The 17,957-nt window shown below is 39.4% G+C and overlaps 1 protein-coding gene and 1 long non-coding RNA gene across 8 annotated transcripts in view; both read left to right on the top strand.

Annotated features, from left to right (window-relative positions):
• The window catches only part of VPS8 (VPS8 subunit of CORVET complex), a 244,417-nt gene that overhangs the window by 198,019 nt on the left and 28,441 nt on the right, over positions 1–17,957 (top strand). For all 7 annotated transcript variants that reach the window (XM_032298379.1, XM_032298382.1, XM_032298381.1 and 4 more), the window contains 2 exons: positions 268–437; positions 4,393–4,558. In XM_032298379.1, the coding sequence (XP_032154270.1) occupies positions 268–437; positions 4,393–4,558 (336 nt within the window). The remainder of the gene's footprint in view (positions 1–267; positions 438–4,392; positions 4,559–17,957) is intronic.
• Positions 12,161–13,167, top strand: LOC116564927. The gene is made up of 3 exons (XR_004275161.1): positions 12,161–12,346; positions 12,380–12,410; positions 12,447–13,167. It is a non-coding gene; the product is annotated as an uncharacterized LOC116564927 (long non-coding RNA).

The following is a 17,957-nucleotide window of genomic DNA, read 5'->3' as shown; positions in this document are numbered from 1 at the left end:
GAGCTCACATTTCTTAGTAGAAAATAGTGACAGACTTGAGAATCTTACTAATGTATACACTCATTATGAACTGCACGCTGCGGTTAGCTGCTTCAATTTGGGAGGCTCTGATGTTTCTTTGTTTCAACAATTTCATCCCTTTATAGTGTGTTCCAATTTTAGTTGTTGGCAGTTGAAAACTAAACAAGTGCCATTCACCATTCCCCTCCTCTGTCTCTTTCGTTGTCTAACCCTTTGCTTGTTTGTTTTTGTTTTGTTCTTTCGTAGACCCTGCTGGAAACAACAACTAGCCTTCTCAACCAAGATCTCCATTGGTCCTTATGTAACCTGAGAGCTTCGGTCACCAGAGGACTGAATCCCAAACAAGATTACTGCTCTATCTGTTTGCAGCAGTACAAGAGACGCCAAGAAATGGCTGATGAAATTATTGTCTTTAGGTAAGAAAGGGAAGGAAATGTTACTTGTATTGTACATGTACATCTGTGGCATTACCAGGCTACAATACACGTGGTTACGCATGATAGGCAAGTTCCTGCCCTCACAGACCTTAAATCTGCACTGGGGTGGAGGCTAGGGTGCCCAGGCAAGACCTAAATACAGAGGAATAAGGGCTGTGGAGAAAAACAAAACATGGGCCAAATGGATGGAAGGACGAGGTGTTCAGGACAAATGCTGTTAAATGAGGAAAAGCGGATCTGAGAAAGTGACCTTTAAATAGAGAGAGAGGGAGAAGCAGAGGTGCTGAGAGGTGATTGGATTCCACATGTGCTTTAAAGGTAGGGATAACTTGCTGGTGTTTTCGATGTGGAGTCTAAGAGAAAATTGAGTCTTTAGTCTGAGCAATTGGGTAAACATGGTACCATTGTCTAAGATGAGGAGGAACAGGTACAAGGAACTGGGGAAATCAAGAGTTTTGTATTTCATGTGTGAGGTTTGATATGTACTGTCAGACATCAGGTAGGGATGCCAGCTAGACGGATACTCACGTCAGAAATCTGGAGATGTGTTGGGACTGGAAAACTTAAATTTAGAAGTGTCAGCGTATGATATTTAAGCCACAATGCAGAAAGAGAAGAAGCCTAGTGCAGAGTTAAGGTGTTGGTCTCAGGAGCAAAGGCAGCTCATCTAGAATATATGGATAGAGGTAACATGATATGGCCTTGGAGCCAAACTTCCTAAGTTCAAATCTTGACTCTGCTACATGCCAGCTGTCTGTGAGACCTTGGACAAGTTATTTAACCTCTTTATATCTTAGTTTCCTCATCTGTAAATAGGATAACAGTACCTACCTCCTAGGGTTTTGGGAGGACTGGATGAGAGAATTTATATAAGGCACTCGTAACAGTGCCTGGCATGAGAAGCATTATCTGAGTGTTAGCTCCAGCTCTGCAGGAAGATTGGTAGATTTGATGGTTGGAAGGAGACAGTAGTTCTCATCACACAAAGAGCCCATTCAGGCAAGAAATACTTATTGAGTACTTATTGAGTACCAACTGTATGCCAGCTGCTATTCAAGGGGATAGGATACAGAACGAACAAAACAAAGGATCTGCCCTCACGGAGTTTACATTGTAGTGGCGGCGATAAAACATAAGCCAAGAAGTGAAACGCCAGATACTGCTAACTACTACAGGGGAAGTGTTAAAGGAGATACAGAGTGTTTGGTGGCAGGGGGAGTGCAGGTACTTTATACAGGCTGGCCAGGGAAAGGCTCACTGTTCGGGTGACTTATGAACAGACAATCCGTAAAAATATGGTTAATAGTTACATGAATAACAACAAGCTATGGTACATAGGAAAAGGAATGTTGGAGCTACTCATTTATAGAGTAGTCTGAGAAAGCCTCCTGGTTTAAGTGACGTTTGAGGAGACCTGCAGGAAGTGGCTGTGCAGCCTCAGAAGAGAGCACCCCAGGCAGAGGACCAGCAAGTGCGGAGACCGTGAGGTGGGAGAGGCGTGGCACTCTTGAGGACCAGGGAGTGAGGAGGCTGGCGCCACCTGAGCAGCCAAGGCACAGGAGATGAGGGAGAGGTCAGAGGAGGAGCAGAAGCCAAATCGTGTGGGAGCTGGGCCAGGTCTAACTCATTTCTATAATAAAAGTTAGACTTGTACTCTGAGATGAGAAGCCATTGGATGGTTTTGAGGAGGGGGCGGTAGTGTGATCTGACCTGTGTCTTGGGATTACTCTGAATGTTGTGTTAAGAAAGAACTAGAGTGATCAAGGGGGAAAGCAGACTATTGTAGTAGGTAGGCTATTGTAGTAGTCCATGTGAGAGATGGTCTAGGTAATAGTCATGGAGTAAGAAGCGGTAGGGTTCTGGATATATTTGGAAGGCAGTGGTATTTTAAAGCTATGGAACCTGGAAATAATAAGTAAAGGAGCAAAGGTAGTTATAACAGAGTATAGAAGTATATGTATCTATATATGTATCTAGTTATAACAGAGTATAGAAGTATACGTATCTATATATGTATCTAGTTATAACAGAGTATAGAAGTATATGTATCTATATATATCTAGTTATAACAGAGTATAGAAGTATAGGTATCTATAGATGTATCTAGTTATAACAGAGTATAGAAGTATACGTATCTATAGATGTATCTAGTTATAACAGAGTATAGAAGTATACGTATCTATAGATGTATCTAGTTATAACAGAGTATAGAAGTATATGTATCTATATATATATCTAGTTATAACAGAGTATAGAAGTATATGTATCTATATATGTATCTAGTTATAACAGAGTATAGAAGTATATGTATCTATATATGTATCTAGTTATAACAGAGTATAGAAGTATACGTATCTATATATGTATCTAGTTATAACGGAGTATAGAAGTATATGTATCTATATATCTATCTAGATAGATAGATATATAGATATAGATATAGATAGAGAGAGAAGGGAAGACAAAAGAGTATAAAGACTATAGAAAAGAAAAGGATTGGCGGGTGCGCTCGCTCAAGCCAGGTACAGTGGCTCACACCTGTAATGCCAGCAATTTGGGAGGCTGAGGTGGACAGATCACCTGAGGTCAGGAGTTCAAGATCAGCCTGACCACATGAAGAAACCCTGTATCTACTAAAAATACAAAAAAAAATAGCTGGATGTGGTGGCGTGTGCCTGTAATCCCAGCTACTCAGGAGGCTGAGGCAGGAGGATCGCCTGAACCCAGGAGGCGGAGGTTGCAGTGAAGCGAGATTGCACCACTGCACTCCAGCCCATGACAAGAGCAAAACTCTTGTCTCAAAAAAAGAAAGAAAGATAAAGGATTGATTTCTGAAATGTCCAACATTTTAGGTTAGAGAAATTAAGATAAATCAGTGTGGATGGCTGAGAATTAGTCTCAGTCCTCAACTTCTGGAGGCTTATTTGGTAATTTAGTGTAATCAGTAGGGAATTTCTTTATAAGAATAGTGTAAAGATTTGCTATAGCAATGACATTTTTGTAAATGTTTAATCAAATCACAACCTTTACCTTGAATTTGATGAGCAGACCACTCATGTTATTATCAAGCTACTTAAATAATTATGATTTTTCCCAGCTGCCTTTTTTTGAGACAGAGTCTTACTGTGTCTCCCAGGCTGGAGTGCAATGGCGCAGTCTGCTCCCTGCAGCCGCCACCTCCCGAGTTCAAGCAGTTCTCGTGCCTCAGCCTCCCAAGTAGTTGGGACTACAGGCATGCACCACCATGCCTGGCTAATTTTTTGTTTTTTGATTTTTGGGTTTTGGGTGATTTTTTTGTTTGTTTTTTTGAGACAAGAGTTTCGTTCTTATCACCCAGGCCGGAGTGCAGTGGGTGTGACCTCAACTCACTGCAACCTCCGCCTCCTGGGTTCAAGTGATTCTCCTGCCTCAGCCTCCCAAGTAGCTGAGATTACAGGCACATACCACCATGCCCAGCTAATTTTTTGTATTTTTAGTAGACATGGGGTTTCACCATGTTGCCCAGGCTGGTCTCAAACTCCTAACCTCACGTGGTCTGTCCACCTCAGCCTCCCAAAGGGTTGGTATTACAGGCGTGAGCCACCATGCCCAGCCCCCAGTTGCCTTTTTCTTAGACTATCTAAAAATCTAAAAATGCTATCCAGATTTCATAGTTTGAGAAATGACCAGAAGTTCAACTCATCCTCTAGGTAATGTGTAGTCCGAGAACTGTGATTCTGTTCGTACTCACAACATAAGTATACAAATATGTGAATTCGGATTTTTGTGAAGAGGGGACAGCAAATGTGCATTTTCTTTCTCATTCTTACCCTGTACAGACATCAGTGCATTTCTACTTATTAGAGATCTTTGTTGCCTCTAAGCACACTTACAAGCTTATGTTTACGGATTTTGTGATAATAAAAAGTACAGACGTGTTGCCTTCATTTCACAGCTGTGGCCACCTGTATCACTCATTCTGCCTACAAAGCAAAGAATGCACCATGGAAATTGAGGGCCAAACAAGATGGACGTGCTACAAATGCAGCTCAAGTAACAAAGTAGGAAAACTCAGTGAAAATTCATCTGAAATTAAAAAGGGCAGGATAACCCCCTCACAGGTAAGACTTGTTTTCGTGGCAAAATGGAGATGGTCTTTTCTTCCCAATGTCATTTAGGCCTGGTCCCATTTTCTTCAGGTCCTATAGGTCTCAACAAATTTACCTGATGAGCATTAGTACATGAAATGTTCTATTCAGTCCTATTTCATGTTTGAAGAGCCTCTCCTCTCTACTCAGTACTGAAAAACATTGCATTTGAGAATAACAGATGATATTTTCTGCCTTCAGAAGGCTTAAGATCTAGTTGGACAGATGAGGTCTACACACATGAGCCTGCTTTTAAGAACCTTTGACAGAGTAACAGGAAGTACAGCTGAGTACCTGCAGGTACCAATGAGTGCTTTATATACTCATACCAATGAGTATATAAGAGTACAGAATTATGACTTTTAAGTAGGGCTGGTGATGGACAAGGTACATACACATATGCTCTTTCACTGCCTTTGGAGTATGACTACTGGACTAGGTGACAATTTTATGTATTTTTACAGCCTTTTTTAAAAGCAGGCAGTGGAGGCCGGGCGCGGTGGCTCAAGCCTGTAATCCCAGCACTTTGGGAGGCCGAGGCGGGTGGATCACGAGGTCAAGAGATCGACACCATCCTGGTCAACATGGTGAAACCCATCTCTACTAAAAATACAAAAAATCAGCTGGGCATGGTGGCGTGTGCCTGTAATCCCAGCTACTCAGGAGGCTGAGGCAGGAGAATTGCCTGAACCCAGGAGGCGGAGGTTGCGGTGAGCCGAGATCGTGCCATTGCACTCCAGCCTGGGTAACAAGAGCGAAACTCCGTCTCAAAAAAAAAAAAAAAAAAAAAAAAAGCAGGCAGTGGAGCAGAGTTTGAACTCTACTGCTGAATGGTTTTCAGGAGAGCGGAACTTTGGTTCAATGTGGAGAACAAGTACATAGTTTTCTCAGTTGGGTAACTTTCTTCAAAAAACCTGATGCAATAGTGTCCACTTGAGAAGTCTTTCATTACCTTTAGAGTACATGACTACTGAACTAGATAATAATTTTATGGGTTTTTTGTTTTTTGAGATGGAGTCTCGCTCTGTCGCCATGCAGGAGTGCAATGGCGTGATCTGGGGACACCACAGCCTCCACCTCCCGGGTTCAAGTGATTCTCCTGCCTCAGCCTCCTGAGTGTCTGGGATTACAGGCACCCACACCATGCCCAGCTAATTTTTGTGTTTTTAGTAGAGACCAGTTTCACTTTATTGGCCAGGATGGTCTCGATCTCTTGACCTCGTGATCTGCCTGCCTTGGCCTCCCAGAGTGCTGGGATTACAGGTGTGAGCCACTGCACCCAGCCAATTTTATGTATTTTGCAGCCTTTTTTTAAGCAGGCAGTGGAGCAGAGTTTGAATCTCCTGCCTGATAGTTTTCAGGGAAACAGAACTTGACAACACGAGGGGTTCAGGGTGGAGAAGTTACTGGGACCGGGACTTGATCATTGTGCTGTACTCAGCTCTGCTTCCTCTTTGAAGCAGTATCTTATCTTCTGCTTCCTGTTCCCTCCTCTGCGCTACCCTATCCTGTAGTTGGCCTTCAGATCACACAGTAAAAAGTTGGGCCTGTTACTTTTCTCTTTGTTTCACCAGCCATCAGCGTCATATTAGAAGCAGAGGCTGGACTAACTGCTCTCCAGATAACAGTGTAGAACTTCTGCTGTCCATTGTAGCCTTTCCATTTATCCTTTCCCCCAGTTTGCATTGAACAGTGTGGTGGGTACTGTGCCAGGTGCCCAGGGATACAGTGGTAGACAAGGCAAACATGGTCTTGTCTTGCAGAGTTTACAGTCGATGAAATGATAAACAGATTTTTGACCGAGTACTCAAAAATTGTCTACTCATGTTTTGATGGTGTTCCTTTTTTCTTGCTGATTTGTTTGAGTTTTTTGTAGATTCTGGATGTTAGTCCTTTGTTGGATGCATGGTTTGTGAATATTTCCTCCCATTCTGTGGGTTTTCTGTTTACTCTGCTGATTATTTCTTTTGCTGTGCAGAAGCTTTTTAGTTCAATTAGGATCCATTTGTTTATTTTCAGTTTTTTTGGTTTGTTTTTTTTTTTTTTTTTTTTTTTTTTTTTTGCATTTGCTTTTGGGTTCTTGGTCACAAAGTCTTTGCCTAAGCCAGTGTCTAGAAGGGTTTTTCCAACGTTATCTTCTAGAATTTTTATGGATTCAGGTCTTAGATTTAAGGCTTTGATCCATCTTGAGTTGATTTTTGTATAAAGTGAAAGATGAGGATCCAGCTTCATTCTCCTACATGTGGCTTGCCAGTTATCCCAGCACCATTTGTTGAATAGGGTGCCCTTTCCCCACTTCATGTTTTTGTATGTTTTGTCAAAGGTCAGTTAGCTCTAAGTATTTGGTTTTCTGTCTGATTTCTCTACTCTGTTCCATTGGTCTACATTCCTGTTTTTATACCAGCACCATGCTGTTTTGGTAACTATAGCCTTGTACTATAGCTTGAAATTGGGTAATGTGATGCCTGCAGATTTGTTCTTTTTCTTAGTATTGCTTTGGCTCTTTTTTGGTTCCATATGAATTTTAGGATTCTTTTTCTAGTTCTATGAAGAATGATGATGATATTTTGTTGGGAATTACATTGAACCTGTAGATTGCTTTTGGCAGTATGGTCATTTTCACAATTTTGATTCTACCCATCCATGAGCATGGGATATATTTCCATTTGTTTGTGTCCTCTATGATTTCTTTCAGTAGTGTTCTGTAGTTTTCCTTGTAGAGATCTTTCACCTCCTTGGTGGGTATATTCCTAAGTATTTTATTTATTTGTTTATTTTTGCAGCTATTGTAAAAGGTATTAGTTCTTGATTCTCAGCTTGGTCATTGTTGGTGCATAGCAGTCCTACTAATTTGGGTATGCTAATTTTGTATTCTAAATCTTTATTGAAGTCTTTTGTCAGATTTAGGAGCTTACTGGATGAGTCTTTAGGGTTTTCTAGGTATACAGTCATGTCATCAGCAAACAGTGATGGTTTGACTTCCTCTTTACCTAGTAGGATGCCCTCTGTTTGCTCTGGCTAGGACTTCCAGTACTATGTTGAACAGAAGTGATGAAAGTGGGCATCCTTGTCTTGTTCCAGTTCTCAGGGGAAGCCATTTTAAGATTGGATCTACACCTCAGCAGCAGGTTTGTTTCTGAGGCTGTCCCATTCTGCAGGACGGGGGAGATGGCCCAGCATTTTCATTAACAGGAAGCTTCAGTAAGAGCAAATCTAGATTTGTAATTGTGTAGAAGATAGAATGAGAACTATTTTGTTTTTTCTTAAATTTTCCTCTAGCTGTCTGTGTCCCTTGATTTTCTTGCATAAGATATTGTAAAAGATCTAGTGGGTTAGGTAATATAAGAAGGAAGAGGATATGAAATGTATCAAATACATTTGTTAGATGTTTTTGTGTTAAGTTAGTCTTTACACAAAGTTATGAGGGTGATATCTTCCTTATTTTACAGCTAAAGGAACTATCTGTAGCTCAGAGTGTGAGGGCCAATATTTGAACTCAAGTTTGCAAGACCATCGTTACCCTCAATTATCCTACCACCAGCCTCTTCTGTTTTTATTCTGGCTTTATTGAAACCTGGTAAAGCTGATTTTTAAAATATATCCATACCATATCGGCAGTCCTAATTAAGATTTCTCACCGTTGTGTGAACCATTCACATTTCCAGTTATAAGAAAATTTAAAATGAAAATACTAATTCTACTATGATGGTTTTTTATTAAATTTTGTTATATGAAAGTTTTACCTTGCTCTCTTAATTTCCTTTTACAACCTGTCATCCCTGGTTAAGTTCCTACACAGTACATGGAGAGTGGCACAAGGGGCCGGCAAGCCGAAACTGCCAGTCAGCTTCCACCTGTTGCTCTCTACACATAGAAGGTGGCGAATGCATTGGGACCGCCTCACCACCTTTGCAATGGCATCCTTCTGTCAAACAGCTCTTTGTTTCATCGTTTTCCAAGACTTGAGATAATTAACTTTTACTTCTTCAGTTTCTGACTCCAGCTCAACAGGATGCAGTAGTTACCCTGAAAACTGTGATCATGGCAGTGAAAGTCTTGAGTCTTCCTGCCATTTCTGTCTCACTCTTTTTTAAATAACTGGTCAGTATATACAACCAGTAATTCAGACGTATTAGTTATCTGCCAACAGGCCACATAGATGTGATGGGGGTTATTCCCCAGAAAGCTTGCTTTCCTCTGGAATAAGCACCTTTAGTCTTCCCCCCAAAAAAAGAGAAATGACCCAAATTACTTTCCTTCCTTATCTCCCCCTCTTTCTCCTTCCCCAAGGCTTACTGAAAATCAGGTCTATAGAATAGGCCTTGTAAATCTATCTGATTCTCCTGATTTCACTACATATTACCCACAGGAGAAACTAATTTCAGCAGAAGTGCTCAACACTCTAGTATATTTTCTTAACAAACATTACTCACTTACATTAATACAATCAAATAATTTAAATTTCACCTTTGATTATTCCTTTATTAAATTCATAGTAGCAAATAACCACCTTCATTAGCATTGATTAGCATGAGAAGAAATTACCTTGCTGTTAATTGTTTAAAAAATAGTAATTGTTAGTTTTTAATTATTAATTATATTTAATAGTAATTGTTAGTTTTTAAGTGTTAGTAATTATCAACAGGCAACTTGATATAAATTTAAAGAAAAAGGCCGGGCGCGGCGGCTCACGCCTGTAATCCCAGCACTTTGGGAGGCCGAGGCGGGTGGATCACGAGGTCAAGAGATTGAGACCATCCTGGTCAACATGGTGAAGCCCCATCTCTACTAAAAAAACTACAAAAAAATTAGCTGGGCATGGTGGCGCGTGCCTGTATCCCAGCTACTCAGGAGGCTGAGGCAGGAGAATTGCCTGAACCCAGGAGGCGGAGGTTGCGGTGAGCCGAGATCGCACCATTGCACTCCAGCCTGGGTAACAAGAGCGAAACTCCGTCTCAAAAAAAAAAAAAAAAGAACTAATATTTGCTGGAATTCAGTTATTAATAGGACTTGAAGTTCTTGGCAGTAGGTAATAAGCTAACACATTGTTATGTACCAGAACGTTCAAGTTGTTATTTCTTTTAAAACTTCAAAAGCAAGAGCATTCTTAGATACTCATTAGGGAGCTTTTTATGGTATTGCTCAAAATCAACTGATTTTTTTCTCCACTACTTGGAATTGGTTTTATTTCTTGGTGTTTAGAGTTTTCTAGGAAAATGTTTTGTTTTTGGAGGTAAATGTATAAACAGTGTCAGGAGGAAGAATTAACCTCTACGTAGTTATTCAGGAAATGATATTTATGTTCACTAGTCATAATTTTCTAGTAACCATTACACATTGCTTATTTATTTTGAATTCCCACTATTATTGGAGATTCAATTTACGTGTCATTTAATGAAATAGGAAAAGTGACATTAAAACCTGTTTTCATTTGTCCATTTTAAAAGAATATTAGCTCTCTGATATAAATAGGCCATATCAATACCATATTACCATAATTAAATATGTATTACTATAATTAAACCAAATACTAAAAAATGAGATTTCAGCGTTCAACAATAGCAGCATTTCTCAAAAGAGTATCTTCAACATTAAACTTATGAATTAAATGAAGATTTTTTTTTTAGATAGAATCTTGCTCTGTCTCCAGGCTGGAGTGCAGTGGTGCCATCTCAGCTCACTGCAACCTCCACCTCCGGGGTTCAAGCAATTCTCCTGCCTCAGCCTTCCGAGTAGCTGGGACTACAGGCACGTGCCACCATGCCCAGCTAATTTTTTGTCTTTTTAGTAGAGACAGGGTTTCACCATGTTGGCCAGGGTGGTTTCGATCTCTTGACCTCATGATCTACCCGCCTTGTGATCCACCCACCTCAGTCACCCAAAGTGCTGGGATTATAGGCGTGAGCCACCGCTCCCGGCCTAAACGAAGATAAATGTGTCTCAGAAGTGCATAGAGATGATTTATCATCCTAATATAAATGCAGCATTTTGAGGAGACTTTTGCCCATTTTACAATAATCTTGTTAGTATGCTGGAGTACTTAGTGATTCCTTACTTCAGCCAGTATTTAATGTTAAGTGATTCATTACTTCAGCCAGTATTTAATGTTAAGTGATTCATTACTTCAGCCAGTATTTAATGTTTGCCTACATTGGGCCAAACACTATTCCTGGTATGAGTATACATTGGTGAACAAAAAAATAACCACAGTTCCCACTATCATGTAGTTTGCCATCTAGTAAGGGAGCTAGCCATAAATAATTAGGTAAATAAGCATTATATCAAATATATAGTTTCAAATTGTCATAGGTACATAACTGGCATAAAGGGAGAGAGTAGACTATTATAGGGAGAATAACATGAGGGAAACCTACTTTAGATTAGGTGGTTACAGAATCTTTATATGCAGAGATCATATTTAAGCCAAGACTTGAAGGCTAAGATGGTAGCAGCCATATGGAAAACATTTCAGGCAAGAGAGAGCAGCAAGCACAGAGGAGCTGAGGAGACAAATGACTTGTTCAAGGAACTGGAAAAAGAGCAGCAGCAGGAACGTGGTTCCTAAAAGGGAAGGTGGCTGGGGATGAAGTTGAAGAGGTAGGTAGATAGGGCCTGATTGGCCTCAAAGACCCTGGTCAAACGTCTGATTTTTATTCCTGGGAAACATTCAGTGGTGATCGCAACTGTAGAAAATGAATAGATAGCCACATTGGTGTCACCAGCCCTGTTCTAATTTATTTTCCAGAGCTGTATTACATTCAGACTTTTGAAGTTCCATAAATTTGTGTATTTTCCCTTTGATACAGAAAAATCTTCACATAGACAAAGAGACCTAAAGATGAAAATTCCAAGAAATTGTTTTAGTTCTATTGTCTTAGTTCTATTTTTATAGAACTAAGGCTTTGATGGAAATATGAGATAAGGAGATAAAAAATCCTGTTGTCCAATAAAATTTGGAAAAAAATGCAATTTTACCAGTGATCAAAAAATGCAAGCTAAATCAACTATATGATACCATTTTTTTTTGCTTATTAAGTTGGCAAATATTTAAAAATACATAATTAAATTGAAATGCTTTAAAAATACCTATGCATTTACACTGATAAGGATGTAAGGAGACAGGTATTTTTATGCACTGCTAGTGGGAATGCATATTAGTATAAGTCCACAATCCCTTATCTAAGTCACTTTGGCCAGATATGTTTCAGAATTCAGAAGTTTTTGGATTTTATAAATGTAATATGAAGACTTCCACTTCAGGACAAGAGGCATTTGGAGGTTTTTGGGGGAGGAAAGGGACAAAATATATGAAATAATGGTTCATAAGACGTTGGACACCAGGCAGTGAAAAATAGTGACCCTGAAAGACAGGAGACAAATAACATAAACCCTAGGATTTCTGCCAAATTACTCCCTGGAGAAAGTTTTCATGCCATGACTCAGAGAGGGAGAACCAAGGCAGAACTTAGTCTCTCTGGGTCAAGGAGACAGAGCTCAGAGTCCAGGAAAGACAAGGTGGCTAGAGATTACAGGATGGAGTATTATGGAGAGAGAGAGTTTGCAGGATGCAGTATTATGGAGAGAGAAATTGCAGGATGCAGTATTATGGAGAGAGAGATTGCAGGATGGAGTATTATGGAGAGAGAGTATACAGGGTGGAGTATTATGGAGAGAGAGAGTATACAGGGTGGAGTATTATGGAGAGAGAGAGTTTACAGGATGGAGTATTATGGAGAGACAGAGTTTACAGGATAGGATGGAGTATTATGGAGAGAGAGAGTTTCTAGGATGGAGTATTATGGAGAGAGAGAGTTTACAGGATGGAGTATTATGGAGAGAGAGTTTCCAGGATAGGATGGAGTATTATGGAGAGAGAGAGTTTACAGGATGGAGTATTATGGAGAGAGAGATTGCAGGATGGAGTATTATGGAGAGAGAGTATACAGGGTGGAGTATTATGGAGAGAGAGTTTACAGCATGAGTATTATGGAGAGGGAGAGTTTACAGGATGGAGTATTATGGAGAGAGTGTTTATAGGATGGAGTATTATGGAGAGAGAGTTTACAGAGTGGAGTATTATGGAGAGAGAGTTTACAGGATGGAGTATTATGGAGAGAGAGAGTTTCCAGGATGGAGTATTATGGAGAGAGAGAGTTTACAGCATGAGTATTATGGAGAGAGAGTTTACAGGATGAAGTATTATGGAGAGAGAGAGTTTACAGGATGGAGTATTATGGAGAGAGAGAGTTTCCAGGATGGAGTATTATGGAGAGAGAGAGTTTCCAGGATGGAGTATTATGGAGAGAGAGTTTACAGCATGAGTATTATGGAGAGAGAGTTTACAGGATGAAGTATTATGGAGAGAGTATTTATAGGATGGAGTATTATGGAGAGAGAGTTTACAGGATGGAGTATTATGGAGAGAGAGTTTACAGGATGGAATATCTGTGGAGAGAGAGGGCTCCATAGATCTGCAGAGGGTAACTTTTGAGTATTCATTTGAGTACTTACCACTTGCTTATCCACTGTGTGAGGAAACTACTTGAGGTCAAAAATAAAAAAAGAAAAGAAGGGAAAAAGAAGAAAAAGTGCCACCCAAAAGGATTAGGTTAAACAATGTCCCAGTCTCACAAAGAGCTAGATGTAGCGCTTGCTCCTGCCAGCCAGCCTGGAAATCACAAGGTACCCCTGAGAGTACTAAGTAAATTCTTAGCCTCAGTAGTGGGGAAAAAAATTAACTGCTGCTTTGATCTCACCTAACAAAGCTTAAATGCAAAAACCTAAAAAGATAAAACTATTTCCAAGTATTATAACCACATCTCAGAACAGAGCTCAGAATGTATAAAGAATTATAAAAATATCCAATACCCAACAAGATAGGATCCACAATGTCATAATGAGGGGAAAAATCAATCCATTGAAACTAACACAGAAATGACCCAGATAATAAAATTATCAGACAAGGACATGTAAAGTTATAATTGTGTTCCATATGTTCAAGAAGCTAGAAGAACAATTAAACATGTCAAATGGAAATAGGGAATTTAGAACCAGTAGAACATCTAGAGGTTTAAACTACAATGTCTGAGATGAAGAATATACTAGATTAATAGCAGAATGGGCATTGGAGAAGAAATGATTAGTGAACTTAACAATATAGCAATAGAAACTATCCCAAATCAAACACAGAGAGAAAAAAAGACTAAACAGAAATGAACAGGGCTTGGTGCAGTGGCTCATGCCTGTAATCCCTGCACTTAAGGAGGCCAAGGCAGGAGGATCACTTGAGCCCAGGAGTTTTAGACCAGTCTGGGCAACATGGTGAGACCCTGTCTCTACAAAAATTTTTAAAAATTAGATGACTGTGGTGGCACATGTCTGTGGTCCCAGCTACTCAAGGGCTGAGGCAAGAAGGTAACTTGAGCCCAGAAGGTCAAGGCTGCGGTGAGCTATGATTGTGCCATGGGACTCCAGCCTGGGCAACAGAGTGAGACTGTATCTCAAAAAAGAAAAAAGAAAAAGAAATGAGTAGATAATTGATGAACTATGGAACAACTTCAGGTTGCCAAATATACATCTAATTGGAACCCTGGAAGAAGTAGGGATGCAGAATACAAAAAAAATATTTGAAGAGATGTGATAGAGTTCTAATTCCAGTAATAGCAGAGCAGCCTATGTTGGATGATCTTTCTGCTAATAATAATTATAAGCCCTACACAAACCATGAAAAAAAACATTGTTTAGAGAACAACTGGAAGCAGGCAGAAACTATAGGGAATGCAGACCTTGAGGTAAGGGAAGCAAACTAGACAATCTCTACATTTAACCAGCTTTTCTCTAGGGTGCTTCTTGGCTTGCCATGGAGTACTGAAGAGAAGAATTTGAATGGCAAGTCTCATTTGTACTGGGTTAAAGAAACAGAGGTCAAATTACAAGACTACCAAAGCAGCTCTAAGGGAGAAAATCTCAGAAAGAAGCATGCCACAGAAGAGGGAGCCCCAAGTTTTCTTTGCAGTTTTCCAGATTGTGTACAGACAGACAGTACTTGCAGAAAGCAGCGTCAAGCAGAGATTTCAGCAGCTGCCTGGTGCTGAGTTTTGAATGTAAATGTTGCTATATTAGAGGAATTGATAAATACTTCAAATTTTGTGTTGAAACTGCAGAAGGGGTATAGTTGAGGACTAAGGGATTTCCCAGGACTAAGGGCAAAAGCACATTAAATCCTAACAAAACCAAAACCCAAACTATCATAGGATCAGTAAGAGGAAGAAAGAAAGTGTAACCTAAAATCAAGAGAAAAAGCATCAGTAGAAGCAGACCTATGAATGACCCAGATGCTGGAGTTGGCAGTTAAGGACTTTAAAATAAAAATTATAAATATGTTAAATAATTAGTGGAAAAGATTAGCAGAATAATTGAACACATGGGGAAACCTCAGCACAGAAATAGAAACTCTGAAGTAAAACCAAGTGTAAATTGTAGAGCTAAAAAAATATCTGAAGTGAAAATTTTGTTAGATGTCAACAGGATTTCTAACACTGAGAAAAAAATTAGTAAATTTGAATACAGTTCTACAGAAATAATAATTGTAACCGAAGCACAGAGGCAAAAAGAATTGAATGTGAAAAAAACTCTTGGTGACCTGTGAAACAGTATCTACAAGTCTATCATATATAAATTATAGATATATGTACATTATATATCTATAATTTATAAATATGATAGGCATATATATGAATATAATATGTAACTTACATAGAATATATCTATAGCTGGATTTCTGGAACATAAAGAGCAAGAGAATGGGAGCTGGGAACATTTGACCTAATAGTATCTGAAATTTTCCCAAATTTGGTAACAAACATCAACCCATGCAGTCAAAAAACTCAGCAAACCTCTAGCAGCGTAAATGTAAAGGAAACCATACCCAGACACAGCATAGTCATAGTCAAACTGCTGAAGCCAAAGATGAAGAAGAAATCTTCAAAGGAGCCAAAGACAGCAATAATAATGATGGCTGCCTTCTCATTTTTTAAAGAAAAAAATGGAGGCCGGGAGACAATAAAATGGCATTTAAAGTGCTAAAAAGTAGGTTGGTATGGTACATATATTACCTTCCTGGGTGGACTAGTCTTTATTTCATAATTACGTGCTTTTGAGAGATAAACAAAGGACATAAATAGCCTCACTTTGGTTCAGGTCAGGTTTTGCTTCCAGATGACTTTTGGTTTGAAAAATGTTTTTAAAACAACCCTTTTCGTTTCAGAGCTTTTTGGATTTCAGAATTATAGGAAAAGGATTTGTGGACCCATCTTACTTATCTAAAGAAAAAGTAGTAATGTGTATTTTTAAATGGTTGTACCTTTGAATCAGGGACTTAGAAGAACCTGTCCAACAGAAATTATCAAGCTTGTGTGCCAGATGTTATATGCAAAGATACAACATTTTAAAAAATAATTTTTAAAAGTTGAAAACAACCTAAATGTCCCAACAGCCCACAGTTGATTAAATGAATCATGGTATGTCTAGACAGTGAATGAACTGCTTTGTAGCCGTGAAAAATCATATTGTAAACAAAAAAAAGAAAAATCCTATTGTAGAATAATACTGATATGTCAAAGTAAACATTCATAATGTGCAACATAAAAAGACCACAAAGCAGTGACTCTAAATTTTAATAGCAGTTACTGCCGTGTGATTGGATTGTGCTTTTTATTTGCTTTGTTTGAGCTGTTATATTCCTTAAATTTGTGTCACTGAACATGTATTTCTTTTACAATCAGAAAAATTAAGTCTTTTTTTTTTTCCATTTAAAAAGGTCTCTCTGTTGCCTAAGCTGGAGCACAGTGGTGTGATCACAGTTCACCACATCCTCAGCCTCCTGGGCTCAAGCTATCTATCCCCCAACTCACCCTCCCGAGTAATTGAGACCTCAGATTCACACCACCGTGCCAGGCTAATTTTTTAATTTTTTGTGAAGATGGAGTTTTGACATGTTACCCAGGCTAGTCTCAAATTCCTGGGCTCAAGCCATCCTCCTGCTCTGACCTCCCAAATTGCTGAGATTACAAGTATAATCTACCATTCCTGGCTCTATTAAAAAAAAAAAAAAAGGCCAGGCATGGTGGCTCACACCTGTAATCCCAGCACTTTTGGAGGCCAAGGCAGGTGGACTACCTGAGGTCAGGAGTTCAAGACCAGCCTGATCAACATGGTGAAACCCCATCTCTACTAAAAATACAGAAATTAGCTGGGTGTAGTGGCATGCACCTATAATCCCAGCTACTCAGGAAGCTGAGGCAGGAGAATCACCCGAACCTGTGAGGTGAAGGTTGCAGTGAGCTGAGATTGCACCATTGCACTCCAGTCTGGGCGACAACAGTGAGACTCCATCTCAAAAAAAAAAAAAATACAAGGTGATAAAGAGGATACTCCTATTGGTTTTAAACTTCAGCCCAGATTGCTTGGTTAAGTCAGGAATCATTTTATTAACAAAGATCACAAAAAGTTCAGCATTATTAAGCCCATAGCTTAGTGTATCATCTATCCCCAGATCTAGTGTCTGCACACCTGGATTTAAAGTGTCTCTTTTAAGCTTCATTGCCTGAGGCATTTCCAGAAGGAATCCTGTTAAATGAAAGAATAAGGCCTTTCATGAGAGATGCCATTTCTGTTGCCACTGCGAACATTCTCTGACTTAATCTCTGGAGAACAGCCTTCTCAGATAAATCGTCCACCACCACATCTAGTTCTTGGCTTGTTTTTAAAAGTCTGCGGAGTCTTTCATGAGGTCATTTTTTTAAGCTTAAATGTCTACTTTACTTTGAAAATCTCTTTTCTCCCTTTTTAAAAAGAGCATACCAGAAGTTAAAATGGATCATTTTTAGCAAGCTACGTCATACATCTGGAGTGAATTCCAAAGTATTAATGTCATGGTATGTTTAGAGCAAAGACTGTCAAGTCTAATTTTTGCAGATCTGCTAAATCTGAAAGGGCAGTCTGGATAGCTAGCAGTTTTGATTGTTGAGCTGAGGTATGTTTTCTAAAGTTATTCTTAGAATCAGAGGGTTTTTAAACAAAACCTGCAATGTGGTCTTACTTGACTAGCAATGTGACCATGACAGGGTGTATCTTCATCATCTGTACTATAGGCTCTTATAATTAGAGTTGAAAGAGGCTTGAGGCCTTGTAACTGCTTCCCAGTACCTCATTCTAGTCAGAGAGTATCTAGTATCTATTGAACTACTTACAGTAATAATTATATTCTGCCCTTGATATGGTTTGGCCATGTCCTCACCCACATCTCATCTTGAATTGTAGTTCCCATAATCTCCATGTGTCTTGGGAAGGACCTGGTGGGAGGTGATTGAAT

This window comes from Sapajus apella, unplaced genomic scaffold (genome assembly GCF_009761245.1).
Source record: "Sapajus apella isolate SASKATOON/1434 unplaced genomic scaffold, GSC_monkey_1.0 scaffold38, whole genome shotgun sequence".
Classification (NCBI taxonomy): domain Eukaryota; kingdom Metazoa; phylum Chordata; class Mammalia; order Primates; family Cebidae; genus Sapajus; species Sapajus apella.
This window is presented reverse-complemented; position numbering and strand designations above follow the sequence as displayed.